Genomic DNA, 19,332 nt, shown 5'->3' with positions numbered 1-19,332 from the left:
CGTGCCCTATCCGGGTCGGGGATGAGATCCTGCCCCAAGTGGAGGAGTGAAAGTATCTTGGGGTCTTGTTCACGAGTGAGGGAAGAATGGAACGGGAGATCGACAGGCGGATCAGTGCAGCATCTGCAGTGATGCAGACTTTGTATCGGTCCGTTGTGGTGAAGAAGGAGCTAAGCCGAAAGGCGGAGCTCTCGATTTACCGGTCAATTTACGTTCCTACCCTCACCGATGGTCACGAGCTGTGGGTCATGACCGAAAGAACAACATCCTGGATACAAGCGGCCAAAATGAGTTTCCTCCGCAGTGTGTCCGGGCTCTCCCTTAGAGATTGGGTGAGAAGCTCGGTCATCTCAGAGGATCTCAGAGTAGAGCCAGTGCTCCTCCACATCGAGAGGAGCCAGATGAGGTGGCTGGGTCATCTGATTCGGATGCCTCCCGGACGCCTCCCTAGTGAGGTGTTCCGGGCACGTCCCACCGGGAGGAGACCCTGGGGACGACCCAGGAAACGCTGGAGAGACTACGTCTCTCGGCTGGCCTGGGAACGCCTAGGGATCACCTCGGAAGAGCTTGAGGAAGTGGCAGCGGAGAGGGAAATCTGGGCGTCCCTGCTAAAGCTACTGCCCCCGCAACCCGACCTTGGATAAGCGGTAGAAAATGGATGGATGGATGGATTTAAGAGAAAATGGTCTGTGAAACCTCGTCATGGTTTTTAAAATGTATTTTTACGGTCTAGGTCTTGTCAGGGTCTCTGCTTGTCTCGGTCTTGGGCTTGAATTAGTCTCGACTCTCAAACGTCTTGATCTTGTCTTGGTCTCTGTGAGTTCTGGTCTCAGGGAAGTCTTGACCTTGGATAGTGTGGTCTTGATAAAAACACTAGTTATCTTTTGTAGTGATAGTTACTTTACTTAATTTCCCTCATACTAATAAAGTTTCTAGTGACCTATTATCTATCCATCTACAGGTGTCTATCTATTACTGTTATGTTGATTTTTTTTTCTGTTTGGATTTGATGTGTTGTCATGGTGTTGTGTTTTTTATGTTGAGTTTTGTTATGTTGTCTAGTGTAGTGTTGTCGTATTAGGTCATGTTGTTACTGTTATTTTTTGTTTTATGTTGTATTATGTTGTGTAATGTTTTTTTGTGATGTTCCATTATACTATGCTCTACAGTATTATGTTATAATGCTATTATGTTGTTTTGATATTTTGTGTTTTGCTATGTTATGTGCTCCTATGTTAAGCTCTGTTTTACCAAGTTATGTAGTTTTAAATTGTTACGTCGTGTTACGTTGCTGTTATGTTATTTTCTTGCACACACACACACACACGTAAACAGACACACATGCACGCACCCACGCACGCACGCACGCACGCACACACACACAGAGAGAGAATCTCAGACAAAATTTTAGACGCCAGCAACTTAACATTGCATGACAACGTGTTTGTCGGGTGCTCGGCTGCCTTGATGTGACGCTCATCATGCTTGGCTGGAAAAACCTGCTGGCGACTGACAGGCACGGCTGCCAGGCCCACTGTCACACAGATTCAGAAATCAGGCCGCAGGCTGCGCATGTGTGCACGTGCGTGTGAATGTGTGTGTGTGCGTGTGTGTCAGGCTTAGCCATTAGTAGCCTTAGCGTAAAGGGAGTCGTACTTCAGGGGGTTCAAGTTAAACAAAAGAGGAACCATGTTGGCAGGTAATTAAAGGTTCTTTAAGGTAGTTGCTATAAAACTGAGGTCCGGCGACTCCTGGGTGTTCGCAAGCTGAAGCTTGGGGTGCGCAAAATAAATTGATAAATTATTATGTCGTATCATATCACAGAAAAAATATAAAATGAAAAGTGAAGCGGCATGTTGGACGACTGGTTAGCACATCTGCCTCACAGTTCTGAGAACCGGGGTTCAAATCCCGACCCCGCCTGTGTGGAGTTTGCATGTTCTCCCCGTGCCTGCGTTGTGCTTTCTCCGGGTATTCCGGTTTCCTCCCACATCCCAAAAACATGCAGGGTCGGTTAATTGAAGACTCTAAATTGCCCGTAGGTATGAATGTGAGTGCGAATGGTGCGAAAAGGCATTTCTAAAGCTTTAGAATTCCAGCAAACCATAAGGAAAGCCATTATCCTCATTTGGAGAAATAATGGAACAGTGGTGAACCTTCCCAGGAGTGATCGGCCTACAAAGACTACCCCAGGAGAACAGCAATGACTTATCCAGGACGCTACAAAGGAACTCAGGACAACTTCTTAAGAACTGCAGGCCTCCCTTGCCTCAGTTAAGATGGGTGAGGTGGGGGGGTTGCCTGGGGGGGTGGCATTGGTTGGCCAGTTGTCGGGGCGCCTCGGTGGGGCCGGCGGACCGCCCTGGGTCCTATCACTGGGTGTGGGGTCACGCACTTACTGCGACAAATAACTCATGAATATGCAAATCGTTTATGTATCCCCTCACTTATAATCTCGTCCTGTAGAATTGTATAATTTACAGTCAATCCTACTACATTTCAGTTGTACAGCTGATAAATAAGCAATAATTGATCAATAAAAGCACCGAGCGACATTTAGATCATTGTAATGGAGTAAAAATACCGTTACTTCTTAACAGCAGAAGCGGCGGAAGTGTTTTTTCTGGTCTCGTCAACTCCTGTGACTTATCCAAACAAGGCAGGTCCCGAGCGCACAGGTGGAACCTCGGGCCGATGCGCGCGGATATTAGTCCGCCGCACCATAATATTCAGAAATTACATCTGTGTGGATGTGTGGACTGGATCTAGCTGCCAGCGTTGAAGGAGTACGAGACAGCCTATGACGTCAGCGACGGCGATCCACCCCCCCCCCAAGAAAAACTTATTGGATCTATACGATTCACGTAAATGGTTTGCATGTATGTACTGTAAAGTGAGTTGAATTGAGTTCACTCCCACCATACAGCGCTCATATGTCAAGTTTGCGCTCGCAAATCAAAGTACAAAAATCAGCCAAAAGACGGTCTCATTTTTTTACATCATAAAAACCTTGCATTTCAATAGGGGTGTGTAAACTTTTTTTTAGTTCAGGGTCCCACCTTAAGAAATGGCACCAGGTAAGGCTGCGGCGATGACTTGAGCTCCGTCTGCAGCCGGCTGGTGAACTCTTCTGGCTCGATCTTGGCATCCTAGTTTTTTTTCCCCAACACCACACAAACAGCAACAAAAACAATGAACCTCAATTCAAATTAGATATGCAAAGTGATGTGAACCTAGGAGACCTTAAAAGAGCGCTCATCCCGTCTCCTCCAGGCAGGCACTGCTCATTATGTATCAAATACAAAAAAAGAGGGCGGTGATATGGTGTTCATTCACTAATAAGTTTGATAGACACACTATAGGCTTTAATTACTTGTGCTGGGATCACAAACAACTACATAGGTTATACTAACATATCAACTCACAGATTCTTACAGGTGTTTAGACACGAAAAAAAGAATCCCACCACTTATCAAAAGCACTGCCTTATTCATTTTCCCACATCCTCTCTTGCCCTTTTCTCTTATCTTGAATCTCACTTTTGTTCTGCTATGGTTATCACCCCTAGTCCACTCTATCCCTCTGTCTGTCCCCTAAAACCCTTTTATGTCCAGCTGCATTTTCAATAAACATCAGAATAATAAACTAATTTAAAAATAAGCACAGGGAGTATTTCAAACTGCCCTGTTGCACAGCAAAACTGTTCCAACACAAAAGGCATACAGATCCACCATTCTGCAATGCCATGCTGCTGAACAGGACAGGTATAAAAAAATAAATGAATTTAAAAAAGGAGGGCAGGAGGTAGTAAGAGGTTTCATGGCGCCATCTACACGCTGGAAGTGCTCACTGCATCAAGCTAAGGTACCCTGCTGCAATTAGTGAAAAACTGAGTAATTGGCTTCCCTCAAAAATGTTTATAATCACCTACAATAATAGTTTGAACTGTAAATATACTACAAACTATGATCCCAAAACCCTTTACTCTCATTTCAAATTCATTTTACAGCATTACCTTTAAAAATAAATGGTTTCGAGATTATTCTATTTTGTAAAAATGAAAAGCGCACATACAGGCACGTGGCAAAGAACTTGAAACTGAACTGGGAAAGTGTACTTTTCAAATCTGCATTAGAAGCTATTCAAGACGTCGGCCAGTCCTTTATTGTTTTCCACTTGTGTGGATGATCACTTGTAGTTGGTTAGTGATATTAATTCCTCACCATATTCCTCACCAAACTAATGAAGAGTTGTTAGCAGTAGACTGGTTTTCCAGTTTTTCTGCATAATTTCTCTTGGCAATGTTGATTTATTTTGTCAACGGGCGTGCTGGAGCAACTGGTTATTGGCCTGATTGTACAGAGCTCTGTCTGATAGGCGTCCTCTTTAGCCTGGCGAAGTTGGCGAAGTTTGGCAGTGAACTGGGGCTTGTTGTTATTGAACGTGCAAAATGTCTTTGTTGGTACACGTTTTCACCAAAGTAGTTCACATATTTCAATGAGTACATTTTTTAGTAAACATCTATGTGTAATACAATCCCAATTCCAATGAAGTTGGGACATTGTGTTAAACATAAATAAAAACAGAATACAATGATTTGCTAATCATGTTCAACCTATATTTAATTGAACACACAACAAAGACAAGATATTTAATGTTCAAACTGATAAACTTTATTGTTTTTAGCAAATAATCATTAACTAGGAATTTTTTGGCTGCAACACGTTCCAAAAAAGCTGGGACAGGGTCATGTTTACCACTGTGTTACATCACCTTTTCTTTTAACAACATTCAATAAACGTTTGGGAATTGAGGACACTAATTGTTGAAGCTTTGTAGGTGGAATTCTTTCCCATTCTTGCTTGATGTACAGCTTCAGCTGTTCAACATTCCGAGGTCTCCGTTATCGTATTTTACGCTTCATAATGCACCACACATTTTCAATGGGAGACAGGTCTGGACTGCAGGCAGGCCAGTCTGGTACCCACACTCTTTTACTACGAAGCCACACTGTTGTAACGTGCAGAATGTGGTTTGGCATTGTCTTGCTGAAATAAGCAGGGGCGTCCATGAAAAAGACGTTGCTTGGATGGCAGCATATGTTTCTCCAAAACCTATATGTACCTTTCAGCATTAATGGTGCCTTCACAGATGTGTAAGTTACCCATGCCATTGGCACTAACACAGCCCCATACCATCACAGATGCTGGCTTTTGAACTTTGCGTCCATAACATTCCGGATGGTTCTTTTCCTCTTTGGCCGGCAGACACGAAGTCGACAATTTCCAAAAACAATTTGAAATGTGGACTCGTCGGACCACAGAACACTTTTCCACTTTGCATCAGTCCATCTTAGATGAGCTCGGGCCCAGAGAATCCGGCGCCGTTTCTGGGTGTTGTTGATAAATGGCTTTTGCGTTGCGTAGTAGAGTTTCAAGTTGCACTTACGGATGTAGCGCCGAACCGTATTTACTAACATTGGTTTTCTGAAGGCGGCATGGTGGACGACTGGTTAGAGCGTCTGCCTCAAAGTTCTGAGGACCGGGGTTCAATCCCCAGCCCCCACTGTGTGGAGTTTGCATGTTCTCCCCGTGCCTGCGTGCGTTTTCTCCAGGCACTCCGGTTTCTTCCCACATCCCAAAAAACATGCATGGTAGGTTAATTGTCAACTCTAAATTGCCCGTAGGTGTGAATGTGAGTGCGAATGGTTGTTTGTTTGTATGTGCCCTGCGATTGGCTGGTAACCAGTTCAGGGTGTACCCCGCCTCCTGCCCGATGATAGGTGGGATAGGCTCCACCACGCCTGCGACCCTAGTGAGGAGAAGCGGCTCAGAAAATGTATGGTTGGAGGGTTTTCTGAAGTGTTCCTGAGCCCATGTGGTGATATCCTTGACACATTGATGTCAGTTTTTGATGCAGTGCTGCTTGAGGGTTCGAAAGTCACGGGCATTCAATGTTGGTTTTCGGGCTTGCCGCTTACATGCAGTGATTTCTTCAGATTCTCTGAACCCTTTGATGATATTAAGGACCGGAGATGATGAAGTCCCTAAATTCCTTGCAATTGTACGTTGAGGAACATTGTCCTTAAACTGTTTGACTATTTTCTCACGCACTTGTTCACAAAGAGGTGAACCTCGCCCCAATCTTTGCTTGTGAATGATTCCAATTCAGGGGAAGCTCCTTTTATACCCAATCATGGCACCCACCTGTTCCTAATTAGCCTGTTCACCTGTGGGATGTTCCAAACAAGTGTTTGATGAGCGTTCCTCAACTTTCTCAGTCTTTTTTGCAACCTGTCGCAGCTTTTTTGGAACGTGTTGCAGCCATAAAATTCTAAGTTAATGATTATTTGCTAAAAACGATCAAGTTTACCAGTTTTAACATCAAATATCTTGTCTTTGTAGTGTATGCAATTAAATATAGGTATACCTTAATATATCTTATCTTTAACACAACGTCCCAACTTCATTGGAATTGGGGTTGTACATTCTAATTTAATCATTATTTCAGTACAGTTTTTTTCTATGTTTAAGCACAGTGTTAATGCTTACAATAATATTGAACATATTCATTAGGAATTGAACTTCTGCCTCATTTTTATGAACACTTACTACGCTACTGTATTTTAACATTGTTCATTATGGTGGTACTTACAGAGCCAAGTGTTTTTTTTTTAAGGTGGTACTAACCACTGGTGTAAACTATTACTTTAGGAAACTAAACCTTTTCAGATGACGGTCAATTATTTAAGGGGTTTTTCAGTATATGCAGCCCTGTTACTGTACTACTTTCTTACAGCATCTTAGGGCATTTCAGAAAAGCAAAAATTATAGGCCTATGTGTTTTTTTTCAGCGAATACATGGGGATAGGTTCCACATACAGAAATGTAAATATGTTAATAGTGAAATGGGAATATGCAGTTTATGCTACAGTATATTATCTCATTCTCACCAGCAGGTCCTGCACAAGAGCTTTGACATTCTTGGATGTCTCGGGCAACGGGGAATTGTGCGACGCCAGCTTGATGAGTGTGGCGAGGAAGTTTTTACACTTCTTCACGTTCTCCTGCATTTCCTGTCATAAACACAACAAAGGAGAAAATAACTACCAATAGAGGGGCCCAAAACGATGATAAAAACACTCAAAAGTATGAGCATTTAATTTTTGTCAAGTAAATAGTCCAGCTGTTAATATGACTGTGAGAGACTAGTGTTTATATGTATGTTAAAATGGGTCTTTATCACCAGCACCAGTCCCAATAATTTAACTTTGTTGTCATATAAACATATTTTAAGTAAGGATAAAATGTTACATCATGTTGCATTGTGTTGTACTCTGTTGTTTTACGTTGTGTAATGTTTTGTTACATTTTCCCGTTTGTTATGTCATCTTATTCTGTGCTATGCTGCACTACACTGTTTTATGTTATGTTATGTACTTCTTTTTTGTTTTGTTATGCTATGCTATGTTATGTTTTGCTGTTGTTAAGATATTATATTTTAAGTTGTGAAATGTGTTTTGCTATGCTTTGCTGTGCTATATTACGTTATGATATGCTATGTTTTGCTATGTTATGCTGATTTTCTGTTTGCTATGAATTTCTTTGCAGTTATTTTATGTTGTTATGTGATGTTATCCATCCATCCATATTACGTTATGTTATGACTGGCGACCAGTTCAGGGTGCACGCCGCCTCTCGCCCGAAGATAGCTGGAATAGGCTCCAGTACACCCGCGACCCTAGTGAGGAGAAGCGGTACAGAAAATGGATGGATGGATGGATGTTATGTTATGATGTGTTACAGTATTGTATGTTGTGTTGTTTTGCTATGTCATACTATGTCATGCTTATGTTATGGTCATGCGATGTTATGCTATGTATTGCTGTTATGTAATGTAATGTTTTGCTATGTTGTTATAGTACAGTTACAGTATGGTGTTTTGCTGTTGTACTGTTATGCTATGTAATGCTATGTTTTGCTGTGTTATCTTTTGCTGTTACGTTATGCTATGCTATGCTGTATTTTGCTCCAGGTTTCTGCGACATGTTTTTCCGCAACGCATCTGTTTGTTGTCCAAATGTGGCAAAGTGTGTGTGCGCTTATGCATGTCCTTGGGTTGGCTTTCCTCGTGTGAATGTACGAATGCAAACGTGCTGGGCACGTGTGAGACCCTTTGTCTGCGGCCAGCTGCAAGAGAGGGTTGGAGGGGCTTGTGACACAGCCAGCCTGCTGGCAGCTGTGACAGCGCTTGCACCGGGCCAGAGAGCAAGAAAGAAAAAAAGAGAAAAACGAGCAGCACTGAAGAAACTGGGCTTAAACAAACAAGGGAAAATGTAACAAAAAGAATAATATATTACTTAATTTAAACAGAATCATCTGCCAATAGAACATGAAAATTTGACTGACAAAAAAGGATAATAAAAAGAGGAACATATATTACTTAATTTAAGCAAAATTATCTGCCAGTAGAACCGAAAATAAATTGACTGACAAAAAAAATTATTAAATGAAAAATATATCACTTAATTTAAGCAACTGTCTGCCATTAGAACAGAAAGATTTGACTACTCAAAAATGAGAAAAACAAAGAAGAAAATGAGAAAAAAATGAAATGAAAAATTAAATCTGTTATGTGACATGAGAAAAGGAAAATTTAACTGACAAAAAATGTAATGCGATGAAGAATATATCGCTTAATTCAGGAAAAATGATCTTCCAATTGAACAGGATATTTTAACATTGTGAGGAAACATAGCTAGCCTCAAAAACTCCAACCACTGTCTTAAAAGAGGAGTGACCAGCTCGCAGACCAGCTGTGGGGGTTGTCTAATTTGTCACCGCCTCACTCCGTGTGATGTGTGTGGGTCCACATAACAGAGACACTGTAGCCCGAATAACACAAAACACATAACTCTTCAGGGAAGATGCATTTTTCAGGTTGAAGGCATAGCTTGCAGGCTCACTGCATGCTGTAGTGGTAGAAATGCGTCAAGATATTAGTACTAAGTAACTCGCAATTGCGCCGGATAGCCACTGATAAAATGAAGGCGCTTAGTACTGACAGTATATTGTGGGGGAGGGCCAACTAATGGACTGCCGTTTTACCCATGCCCAAAAAAATCTGAGTTTAACGCTATACCTCAACAATTCAGTACTACACTGCTCTCAATCTTTGTACGAGTTTTCAGACATTATATTCGAACATATATAACGTATGTAGAAACAAATCTCTGAATTCACTTTACGGGGTTTGTAACTGCTTAGCATAAGTTGACCAACAGAATATTGAACAGGATGTAGCATCTTTCCTAAACACAAGGTGAAGTGGCACCTTCTCTTCCTTCCATTTTTTGGTATGTGGCCCTCAATTGAAAAGGTTTGGACAAAACTTAAAACTAGTGTATTTATAGAACCTACACCTACATAATTATGATATGACTGATATTACTGCAAAGTAAACTTACTCATAACCAGGAATCAAATCTTAATAAGTTATAATACCTTGTTTAAGATTTTTAAGGAAAAAAATGCAAAATTAAAGCAAATTAAATGCTCTTACACAAAAACTGTTTGGTAAGAAGAAATATCTTGGGAGATGAAGAAACAGTATATTTTGACCTGATTAGCGATATTTAATCTTGGTTCAATTTTATGATTGCGCAGTGAGACAACCAGGGAATGCAGCCCTATGGGACAGCAGGGCGGTCCCAAGCCCGGATAAATGCAGAGGGTTGCGTCAGGAAGGGCATCCGGCTTAAAACTTTGCCAAACAAATATGAGCGTTCATCCAAAGAATTCCATACCGGATCGGTCGTGGCCCGGGTTAACAGCGTCCGCCACCGGCGCCGTCAAACTGCAAGGCGCCGGTGAAAATTCAGCTACTGTGGGCCGAAATCGAAGAAGAAAAAGAAGAGGTGGAAAGCGGGTTCTTCGTCAGAAAGAAAAGAGGAAAGTACATAGCCTAGAACTGAATGTGGGGACTATGAATGTTGGGACTATGACAGGAAAATTTCGGGAGTTGGTTGACATAATGATTATGAGAAAGGTTGATATATTGTGTGTCCAGGAGACCAGGTGGAAAGGAAGTAAGGCTAGAAGTTTAGCGGCAGGGTTTAAATTATTTTACCATGGTGTGGATGGGAAGAGAAATGGAGTCGGGGTTATTTTAAAAGAAGAGTTGGCTAAGAATGTCTTGGAGGTGAAAAGAGTATCAGATCGACTGATGAGGCTGAAACTTGAAATTGAGGGTGTTATGTATAATGTGATTAGTGGCTTTGCCCCACAGGTAGGATGTGACCTAGAGGTGAAAGATAAATTCTGGAAGGAGCTAGACGAAGTAGTTCTGAGCATCCCAGACAGACCGAGAGTCGTGATTGGTGCAGATTGTAATGGACATGTTGGTGAAGGAAATTGGGGTGATGGAGAAGTGATGGGTAAGTACAGCATCCAGGAAAGGAACTTGGAGGGACAGATGGTGATAGACTGCAAAAAAAGGATGCAAATGGCTGTAGTGAGCACTTTTTTCCAGAAGAGGAAGGAACATAGGGTGACCTACAAGAGCGGAAGTCGAAGCACGCAGGTGGATTACATTTTGTGCAGGCGATGTAATCTGAAGGAGGTTACCGACTGTAAGGTAGTGGTAGGGGAGAGTGTGGCTCGGCAGCATGGGATGGTGCTGTGTAAGATGACTCTGGTGGTGAAGATTAGGAAGACAAAGGCATAGCAGAGAACCACGTGGTGGAAGCTGAGACAGGACGAGTGTTGTGCAGCTTTTCGGGAAGAGGTGAGACAGGCTCTCGGTGGACAGGAGGAGCTTCCAGAAGACTGGACCACTGCAGCCAAGGTGATCAGAGAGGTAGGCTAGAGACTACTTGGTGTATCTTCTGGCAGGAAAGGAGAGAAGGAGACTTGGTGGTGGAACCTCACAGTACAGGAAATCATAAAAGGAAAAAGGTGAGCTAAAAAGAAGTGGGACACTGAGAGGAGAGACGAAAGGAATACATTGAGATGCGACATAGGGCAAAGGTAGAGGTGGCAAAGGCCAAACAAGAGGCATATGATGACATGTATGCCAAGTTGGACACTAAAGAAGGAGAAAAGGATCTATACAGGTTGGCCAGACAGAGGGATAGAGATGGGAAGGATGTGCAGCAGGTTAGGGTGATTAAGGATAGAGATGGAAATATGTTGACTGGTGCCATTAGTGTGCTAGATAGATGGAAAGAATACCTGATGAATGAGGAAAATGAGAGAGAAGGGAGAGTAGAAGAGGCAAGTTTGGTGGAACAGGAAGTGGCAATGATTAGTAAGAGGGAAGTTAGAAAGGCAGTAAAGAGGATGAAAAATGGAAAGGCAGTTGGTCATGATGATATTCCTGTGGAGGTATCGAAGCATCTAGGAGAGGTGGCTGTGGAGTTTTTGACCAGCTTGTTCAATAGAACTCTAGCACGTGAGAAGATGCCTGAGGAATGGAGGAAAAGCGTATTGGTGCCCATTTTTAAGAACAAGGGTGATGTGCAGAGCTGTGGGAACTATAGAGGAATAAAGTTGATGAGCCACACAATGAAGTTTTGGGAAAGAGTAGTGGAGGCTAGACTCAGGACAGAAGTGAGTATTTGCGAGCAACCGTATGGTTTCATGGCTAGAAAGAGTACCACAGATGCATTATTTGCCTTGAGGATGTTGATGGAAAAGTACAGAGAAGGTCAGAAGGAGCTACATTGTGTCTTTGTAGATCTAGAGAAAGCCTATGACAGAGTACCCAGAGAGGAACTGTGGTACTGCACGCGGAAGTCTGGAGTGACAGAGAAGTATGTTAGAATAATACAAGACATGTACGAGGGCAGCAGAACAGTGGTGAGGGATGCTGTAGGTTTAACAGACGAATTTAAGGTGGAGGTGGGACTACATCAGGGATCAGCCCTGAGCCCCATCCTATTTTGCAGTGGTGATGGATAGGCTGACAGATGAGGTTAGACTGGAATCCCCGTGGACCATGATGTTTGCAGATGACATTGTGATCTGCAGTGAAACCAGGCAGCAGGTGGAGGATCAGTTAGAAAGATGGAGGCAAGCACTGGAAAGCAGAGAAATGAAGATTACCGGAAGTCAAACAGAATATATGTGCATGAATGAGAGGAGTGGTGGGGGAAGAGTGAGGCTACAGGGAGAAGATATAGCAAGGGTGGAGGACTTAAAATACATGGGGTCAACCGTCCAGAGCAATGGTGAGTGTGGTCAGGAAGTGAAGAAACTGGTCCAGGCAGGTTGGAACGGATGGAGGAAGGTGTCAGTTGCGTTATGTGACATAAGAGTCTCTGCTTGGATGAAGGGCAAAGTTTATAAAACAGTGGTGAGGCCAGCCATGATGTACGGATTAGAGACAGTGCCACTGAAGCGACAACAGGAAGCAGAGCTGGAGGTGGCGGAAATGAAGATGTAGAGGTTCGCTCTCGGAGTGACCAGGTTGGATAAAATTAGAAATGAGCTCATCAGAGGGACAGCCAAGGTTCAATGTTTTGGAGACAAAGTTAGAGAGAGGAGACTTTGATGGTTTGGACACGTCCAGAGGAGAAATAGTGAGTATATTGGTAGAAGGATGATGAGCTGCCAGGCAAGAGCTCTCCAGGAAGACCAAAGAGAAGGTTGATGGATGTCGTGAGGGAAGACATGAGGGCAGCTGATGTTCTAGAGGAGGGTGCAGAAGATAGGCTTACATGGAAAAGGATGACGCGCTGTGGCGACCCCTAAAGGTACAAGCCGAAAGGAAAAGAAGAAGTGAGACAACCTGGGACACGACAGGAGCTCCAGGAGCCGCACCAATGCCTGTCGTCTGGAGGGGCTGGGGGGGGGGCTGGGCTGGAGGCGCCTGGTGGGCTGGAACCACCGGGGTCTGCTGCGGAGCTGTCACCGCCACGGCCGGCAGCACGGGGCCCTTCTGCAGAGAGACGACAGACAAGAGAGCAAGAGAGAGAGAGAGAGAGAGCGAGAGAGAGAAAGAGAAAGAGGAGATAAATAGGACATGACACCTGGCTCGCAGCAAGGCAACAGAGAATAGGAGGCGGGCGCCGCGGCACTACTGTCACATCTGGCGTGGCAACTTCTTGAACATCACACAGTGGTTCTCAAAACTGGGCACCACGAACTACAGCTTTGGGGTCTGAAAATAATTTGCACTAAATTATTATACTGTATCATTCTGAAAAGTACATACAGTGATCCTGCATATTCACAGTTCAGCATTCCCAAACTTGCCTATTGGGGGGAACCTATCCTCCATTCTTCACTGAAAAACTCACCTTTACCCTGTTTTTGTGCTCAGGCCAAATCTACAGTATGTCAAACAAAAATACTGATTTTGTGCCACCTGATGGCATATTAGTTCCAAGCAACTAAGTTGAACCGAGAAAAGAGCTTTGTTTCTTAAGGTAATAACCTTGTCTAATAGAAAAAAAAAAGTTGCTCTGCGACCATCTTGTGGCATCAATAGACAGATGTGACTGTGAAGTGAATGAATAATGTGTGTCTCTAAAGTCAAGTAAAACTCAGCACTCTATTTTGCAAACAAACAAATAACATTGCTGATCGATTGAATTGGATAGTTTATGCATCGACAATAGTTTAGATTTCCATTTTGCGAAGGTACTTGTATAAATGTCTTCTCTTGCATGCTATTTAAAATGTTTATATTTCAGATATCCCTAATGATACTGAAATGATGGAAATTTCCCCATTGTGGGACTAATAAAAGCTATATTATAAATATTTATTATTAATAAAAATATACTATTAACCTAACCCCGTTCTCAGGTGACGTCTCCAGTAATGCATTAATTCATTTCCCGTTCAGGGGGTGTCTTGTGAGGCCGTGAATTATTTTACATTTACATCTCCAGACGTGTATTAGGTGCCTTGTTATTTTGTTGTTCAATCTTGGTTACTCGCTGCTATAATGTGGTTCCAGTCAGATCTATGTGATAAGTGTACTGCATAACCCAACCACTTATTTGGGTGTTTTGCGACTTCATGACACAATAGCTTAGCAATTAGCATCATCATTTTCAGTCTTTTCCAACCCACTCCTTGGCCTCCCGTCATGATAACGTAAATGATGCATGTAAGAAGTACGGTAAGAAGTGTAGTTTATTTGCTGTTATGGAGGCGATGATTAGTGACAATCTGTTGACAACAAAAGCAAAGAGAACGTTTGCCACCGTGTCTTGCAGCCGGGAGTCGTAATAAAATTGCATGCCCACAAGCAGCTTTTTTCCTCTCTCTTTTTTTTTTTTAAACAATATCGTTTTTATTTCATCAAATTCATTTATGAAACTTTCGTCCACGGATCTGCAGAATTCTGCAGATTTTTCTCGCAGAGAAATCATGTATGTAAATCCTGTAAATTTGCAAAAACAAATTTGGGTGGGGGGAGTTAACATAGTACTCTGTCGACATTGACGGTCTGTAATTGTGACCATCATATTTACAGCATTGAAGACCGTATTATGGCAGGACAGGTGCAAATCTTCCACTATTTATATTTTATCAGTGTGATCTTTCTACACATTTAAATTCATTGAATGCTTTCAAGTTTTTACATTAATATGTTTACATTAATACGCGGTTTGTTGGTGTCACGGCGAAATAAAATGCAGTTTTTAAATGGTGATTTTTACAACGCCAATTCCAATGAAGTAGGGATGTTGTGTTAAACAAATAAAATCTGAATAAAATTATTTGCAAATGATGTTCGACCTATATTTAATTGAATACACTACAAAGATATTTAATGTTCAAACTGATAAACTTTATTGTTTTTAGCAAATAATCATTAATTTAGAATTGTATGGCTGCAACACGTTCCAAAATTGTTGATAAATGGCTTTTCCTTTGCATAGTAGAGTTTCAAGTTGCACTTACAGATGTAGCGCAGAACTGTATTTACTGACATTGGTTTTCTGAAGTGTTCCTGAGCCCATATGGTGATATCCTTTACACATTGATGTCGGTTTTTGATGCAGTGCCGCATCAGGGATCGAAGGTCCCGGGCATTCAATGTTGGTTTTCTGCCTCGCCGCTTACATGCATTGATTTCTCCAGATTCTCTGAACCCTTTGATGATATTATGAACCGTAGATGATGAAATCCCTACATTCCTTGCAATTGTACGTTGAGGAACATTGTCCTTAAACTGTTCGACTATTTTATCACGCACTTGTTCACAAAAAGGTGTACCTCGCCCCATCTTTACTTGTGAATGACTGAGCAATTCAGGGAAGCTCCTTATATACCCAATCATGGCACCCACCTGTTCCCAATTAGCCTGTTCACCTGTGGGATGATCCAAACAGGTGTTTGAAGAGCATTCCTCAACTTTCTCAGTCTTTTTTCCAACCTGTCCCAGTTTTTTTGGAACGTGTTGCAGCCATAAAATTCTAAATTAATGATTATTTGCTAAAAATAATCAGGTTTATCAGTTTGAACATTAAATATATTGTCTTTGTAGTGTATCCTATTAAATATAGGTTGAACATGATTTGCAAATCATTTTATTCTGTTTTTATTTATGTTTAACAGAACGTCCCAACTTCATTGGAATTGGGGTTGTATTTATTAAGGAAAAAAAACTATTCAAAACCACCTGGCCCCTTGTCAAAAAGTAATTCACCCCCCTTGTAGAATCATGAATAAACTGGCTAATCCCATTATTTGGAAAGCTGATTTTATTTTCACTGATCAAACCCAAGCCTGATTACCTACAGACCAGTTCAATCAAGAAATCACTTAAACAGAACCTGTCTGACAAAGTGAAGTCGGACAAAAGATCTCAAAAAGCTGTAACAAATACCACTATTTAAAGATGTTCAAGAACAGTTGAGAAATTAAATAATTAACATCTATCAGTCTTGAAAGTTTTACAAAGCCATTTCTAAAACTTTAGGACTCTAGCGAACAACGGTGAGAGCCATTATCCAAATAGAGAAAACATGGAACAGTGTATTTATAAATACAAAAATGTATTTATAATGATATAATAGCTTTTTAAAAACTGCATTTTAAGTTTACTTGGTTAATCTTTGGCTGATATTTACATTTGTTTGATGATCCTCAAAGTGGAGAAACTGCTAAATTTGAGGAGGGGGCAAATACGTTTTGACGGCACTGTACCTACCTTAGCTTTCGACCAGTTGAAACTTCTAATCTGATTGTGATGTATCACATACAGTAACAGAAGTCCCATTTCTTTCAAGAATATAGAATATGTTTTAGAAATGAAAGGCATCTCCTCCAGAATGAAAGGTGTAATAGTGTTCAGCCTCTGTATCGCATTTTATCGTTAAGCAATAATTTTTTGTGTTTTGACAGGACACATTGGTACCTCAACTTACGACTGAACCGACTTCATTGTTTTTTTTAAGATACGAGCCGTGGGTCAGCCATTTTTTTTTTAAATCTTAAATTGTTAGCGCTAAATAGTGGCGGGGGACAAGCAGCAGACATTGAAAAATTCTTCAAAAAAAGAGGACTCGTGCTTGCTTCAATGCCATTCCCTGTTGAAGTTTAAACATAGAACTACCGTAGAAGCCAACCAAAATTATACTTTGGCCATGTTGCCTCTTGTGAAGGAATAAAATGACTGCAATCACATCAAGTAGTACCACTACCAGGTGTGACTATAACTAAAATGCATAAAGAGAATTTATTTTTTAAATAATTAATCCAGCCAGTCGATGATTTAAATTTGTAAGTATTTCATGTTCATTTATTCAGCTGTTTTGTCCTAAAATCTTTGAAACTAAAATGTATTTATTCATGTTTTTATTAATTTAGCTAATTAAATAATTGGTTAATTTATTTATTGTAAAAATAAAATAAACAATATTACGTAAATAAAAAAATAGTTACATGTATATGTAATTAATTAACCAATTTCTGGATGAATACAAATTGAAAACATAGTTCAATGTATATTTTATTCAAAATTGGTACGTTTATTCTAATTAAATTAAGCAGAATAATGATTTATTTATTTTACCTCACAAATCAAATGTGGCCCTTGAGCAAAAAAGGTTTTCCCAACCCTGTTATAGACCGTGAATTCTATACTACAAAACCACAGCCACATTTGGTCCAAATCTGTAAAATTAGGCAGACTACAATAAATACTTTTTTTTTTTTTTTTTTAAGTTTAAACATAAAGAGTTTTCTCACTGGGCGGAGTGCGGGACAGGAGGTAGCGAAGGAAGAAGATGAACAAGAAGGAGAAGAAGAAGAGGAAGAGGAGGTGGTCTGGAGGGCAGGGCTGGAAGGAGCAGGAGAGGGAGATGGCACCACCTTGGCCGGGGTCAGAGCACACTGCCTAGTGGTCTGAGAGGTCGCTGGAGACTGTCAGGAGCAGGTAGAGAGAAAAGGTGAGAAAAGGAGAAACAAAGATATCAGCGTGGACAGTAAACAATATACAGTCAACTCCATTCGCAAACTCACCTTCTTGCAAATCTTTCTGTGGAACCTAACAAACAACTATTCACTGAAATCCACTGATATTAGACTAAACCACAGTTGAAACCAGATGTTTACATACACTATATAAAAAGACTGACTGTCTGACATGAAATCAGACTAAACTTTTCCTGTTTTAGGTCAGTCAGGATTACCAAAATTATTTCTATTTGGTAAATACCAGAATAATGAGAGGATTTTTTGGGACAATTTTCCATGACTTTCTTCAAAGTCAGAAGTTTACATACAGTAAGATTACGATGTCTTTGAACAATTTGGAAAAACAAAAATGATGTCATTTCTTTGGAAGCTTGTTTATTAATAATATTTGAGTTAATTAGAGACACACCTGTGGATGTATTTAAACTAGACACACTTGAAACCCACTGCTTTGTTGTACAACATCATGGGAAAGTCAAAAGAAATCAGCAAAGAAATTAGGAAGTGAATTGTGGACTTGCACAAGTCTGGTCCTTGGGTGCAATTTCCAGATGCCTGAAGGTGCCATGTACATCCATTCAAACAATTATACACAAGTATAAACACCATGGGAATGTCTTGCCATCATAACACTCAGGAACGAGATGCGTTCTGAGTCCCAGAGATGAACGTGCCTTGGTTCGAAATCTGTCTATCAACCCAAGAACAAAAGCAAAAGACCTTGTGAAGATGCTGGCTGAAGCTGGTAAACTGAAGCTATTCGCGGTGGACAGGGACTGGACAGAGAGTAGTGAAAATCTGCGGAAATTGACGCCCATTATATTTACATTGGCAAGAGAGGCCTCCAGTTCTTTAGAAGGAGTTCCTTTGTGGCCTCATGGGTGAGTCATTGCTGCGGTAATCTTTGTAGACCGGCCACTCCCGGGAAGCTTCACCACTGTTCCATGTTTTCTCCATGTGAAGATAATGGCTCTCCCTATGGTTCGCTGGAATCTTAAACCTTTAGAAATGTCTTGTGTATCCCTTTCCAGACTGATGTCAATTACTTTATTTCGCGACTGTTCTTGAATTTCTTTGGATCGTGTCATTATGTTGCAGCTTTTTTAGATCATTTGTCCGACTTCATTTTGTCGGGACAGATTCTGTTTAAGTGATTTCTTGATTGAACAGGTCTAGAGTTAATCAGGCTTGGGCGAGATCAGTGAAAATTAACCAAAAACTGTGATCAGCCACAATTAATTCATGATTTAACAAGGGGGTAATTCTTTTTCACACAGGGCCAGGTAACTCCGAATAGTTTTTTTTTTCCCTTAATAAATGAAATCACCATTTAAAAACAGTATTTTAAGTTCACTTGGGTTATATTTGTCTAATAATTACATTTGCTTGATGATCTTAAAGATTAAATTGGGGAACCAATGCAAAAATATAAGAATTTGAGAAGGGGGCCGATAACTTTTCACAGCACTGTAAACAAAAAGAAAAATGAAAAAATAAATAAATCAATCTATCAAACAAAATGTTTAACAAAAAGAAAGGTGAAAAAAATAAGTAGCAGACAGGTGAATCCGCGGGTGCCGAACTAGTATGCGGATTGATGCTAATTGATTTCAACTATGTAAAACACTGAGTCGCATGTCATTGTATGAAAAGTGCTCTTTAAATAAAGTATGATTTGATTTATAATTCTCATACTAAATTCATACTTCTTTGTCATTCGAAATTTAAATAGGATAGCAATCAAAGTCTACATCAGTACGATCAATTAATCAATCAATGGTCATGATGGAAATTCTGACACTTTTGAACAGTACTGTTACATTACCAAGAGGCTTTACATTTACCTTTGCGCACTTGGAAATGTTATTTAAAAATTAACACTATTACACTAAAT

The 19,332-nt window shown here is 40.8% G+C and overlaps 1 protein-coding gene across 3 annotated transcripts in view; it reads right to left on the bottom strand.

Annotated features, from left to right (window-relative positions):
- Positions 1-19,332, bottom strand: part of LOC133397930 (transcription initiation factor TFIID subunit 4-like) — a 222,886-nt gene that overhangs the window by 182,468 nt on the left and 21,086 nt on the right. Inside the window, exons 3-6 of one of the 3 annotated variants that reach the window (XM_061669390.1) lie at positions 17,211-17,384; positions 12,790-12,939; positions 6,953-7,075; positions 3,060-3,149 (exon numbers count right to left, since the gene is read on the bottom strand). In XM_061669390.1, coding sequence (XP_061525374.1) covers positions 3,060-3,149; positions 6,953-7,075; positions 12,790-12,939; positions 17,211-17,384 — 537 coding nt within the window. The remainder of the gene's footprint in view (positions 1-3,059; positions 3,150-6,952; positions 7,076-12,789; positions 12,940-17,210; positions 17,385-19,332) is intronic. The other 2 variants (XM_061669398.1, XM_061669408.1) reach the window with 2 other exon arrangements.

Source organism: Phycodurus eques, chromosome 2 (genome assembly GCF_024500275.1).
Source record: "Phycodurus eques isolate BA_2022a chromosome 2, UOR_Pequ_1.1, whole genome shotgun sequence".
NCBI lineage: Eukaryota > Metazoa > Chordata > Actinopteri > Syngnathiformes > Syngnathidae > Phycodurus > Phycodurus eques.
Note: the sequence above shows the minus strand (reverse complement) of the source record. Positions and strands in the feature narration are given on the sequence as shown.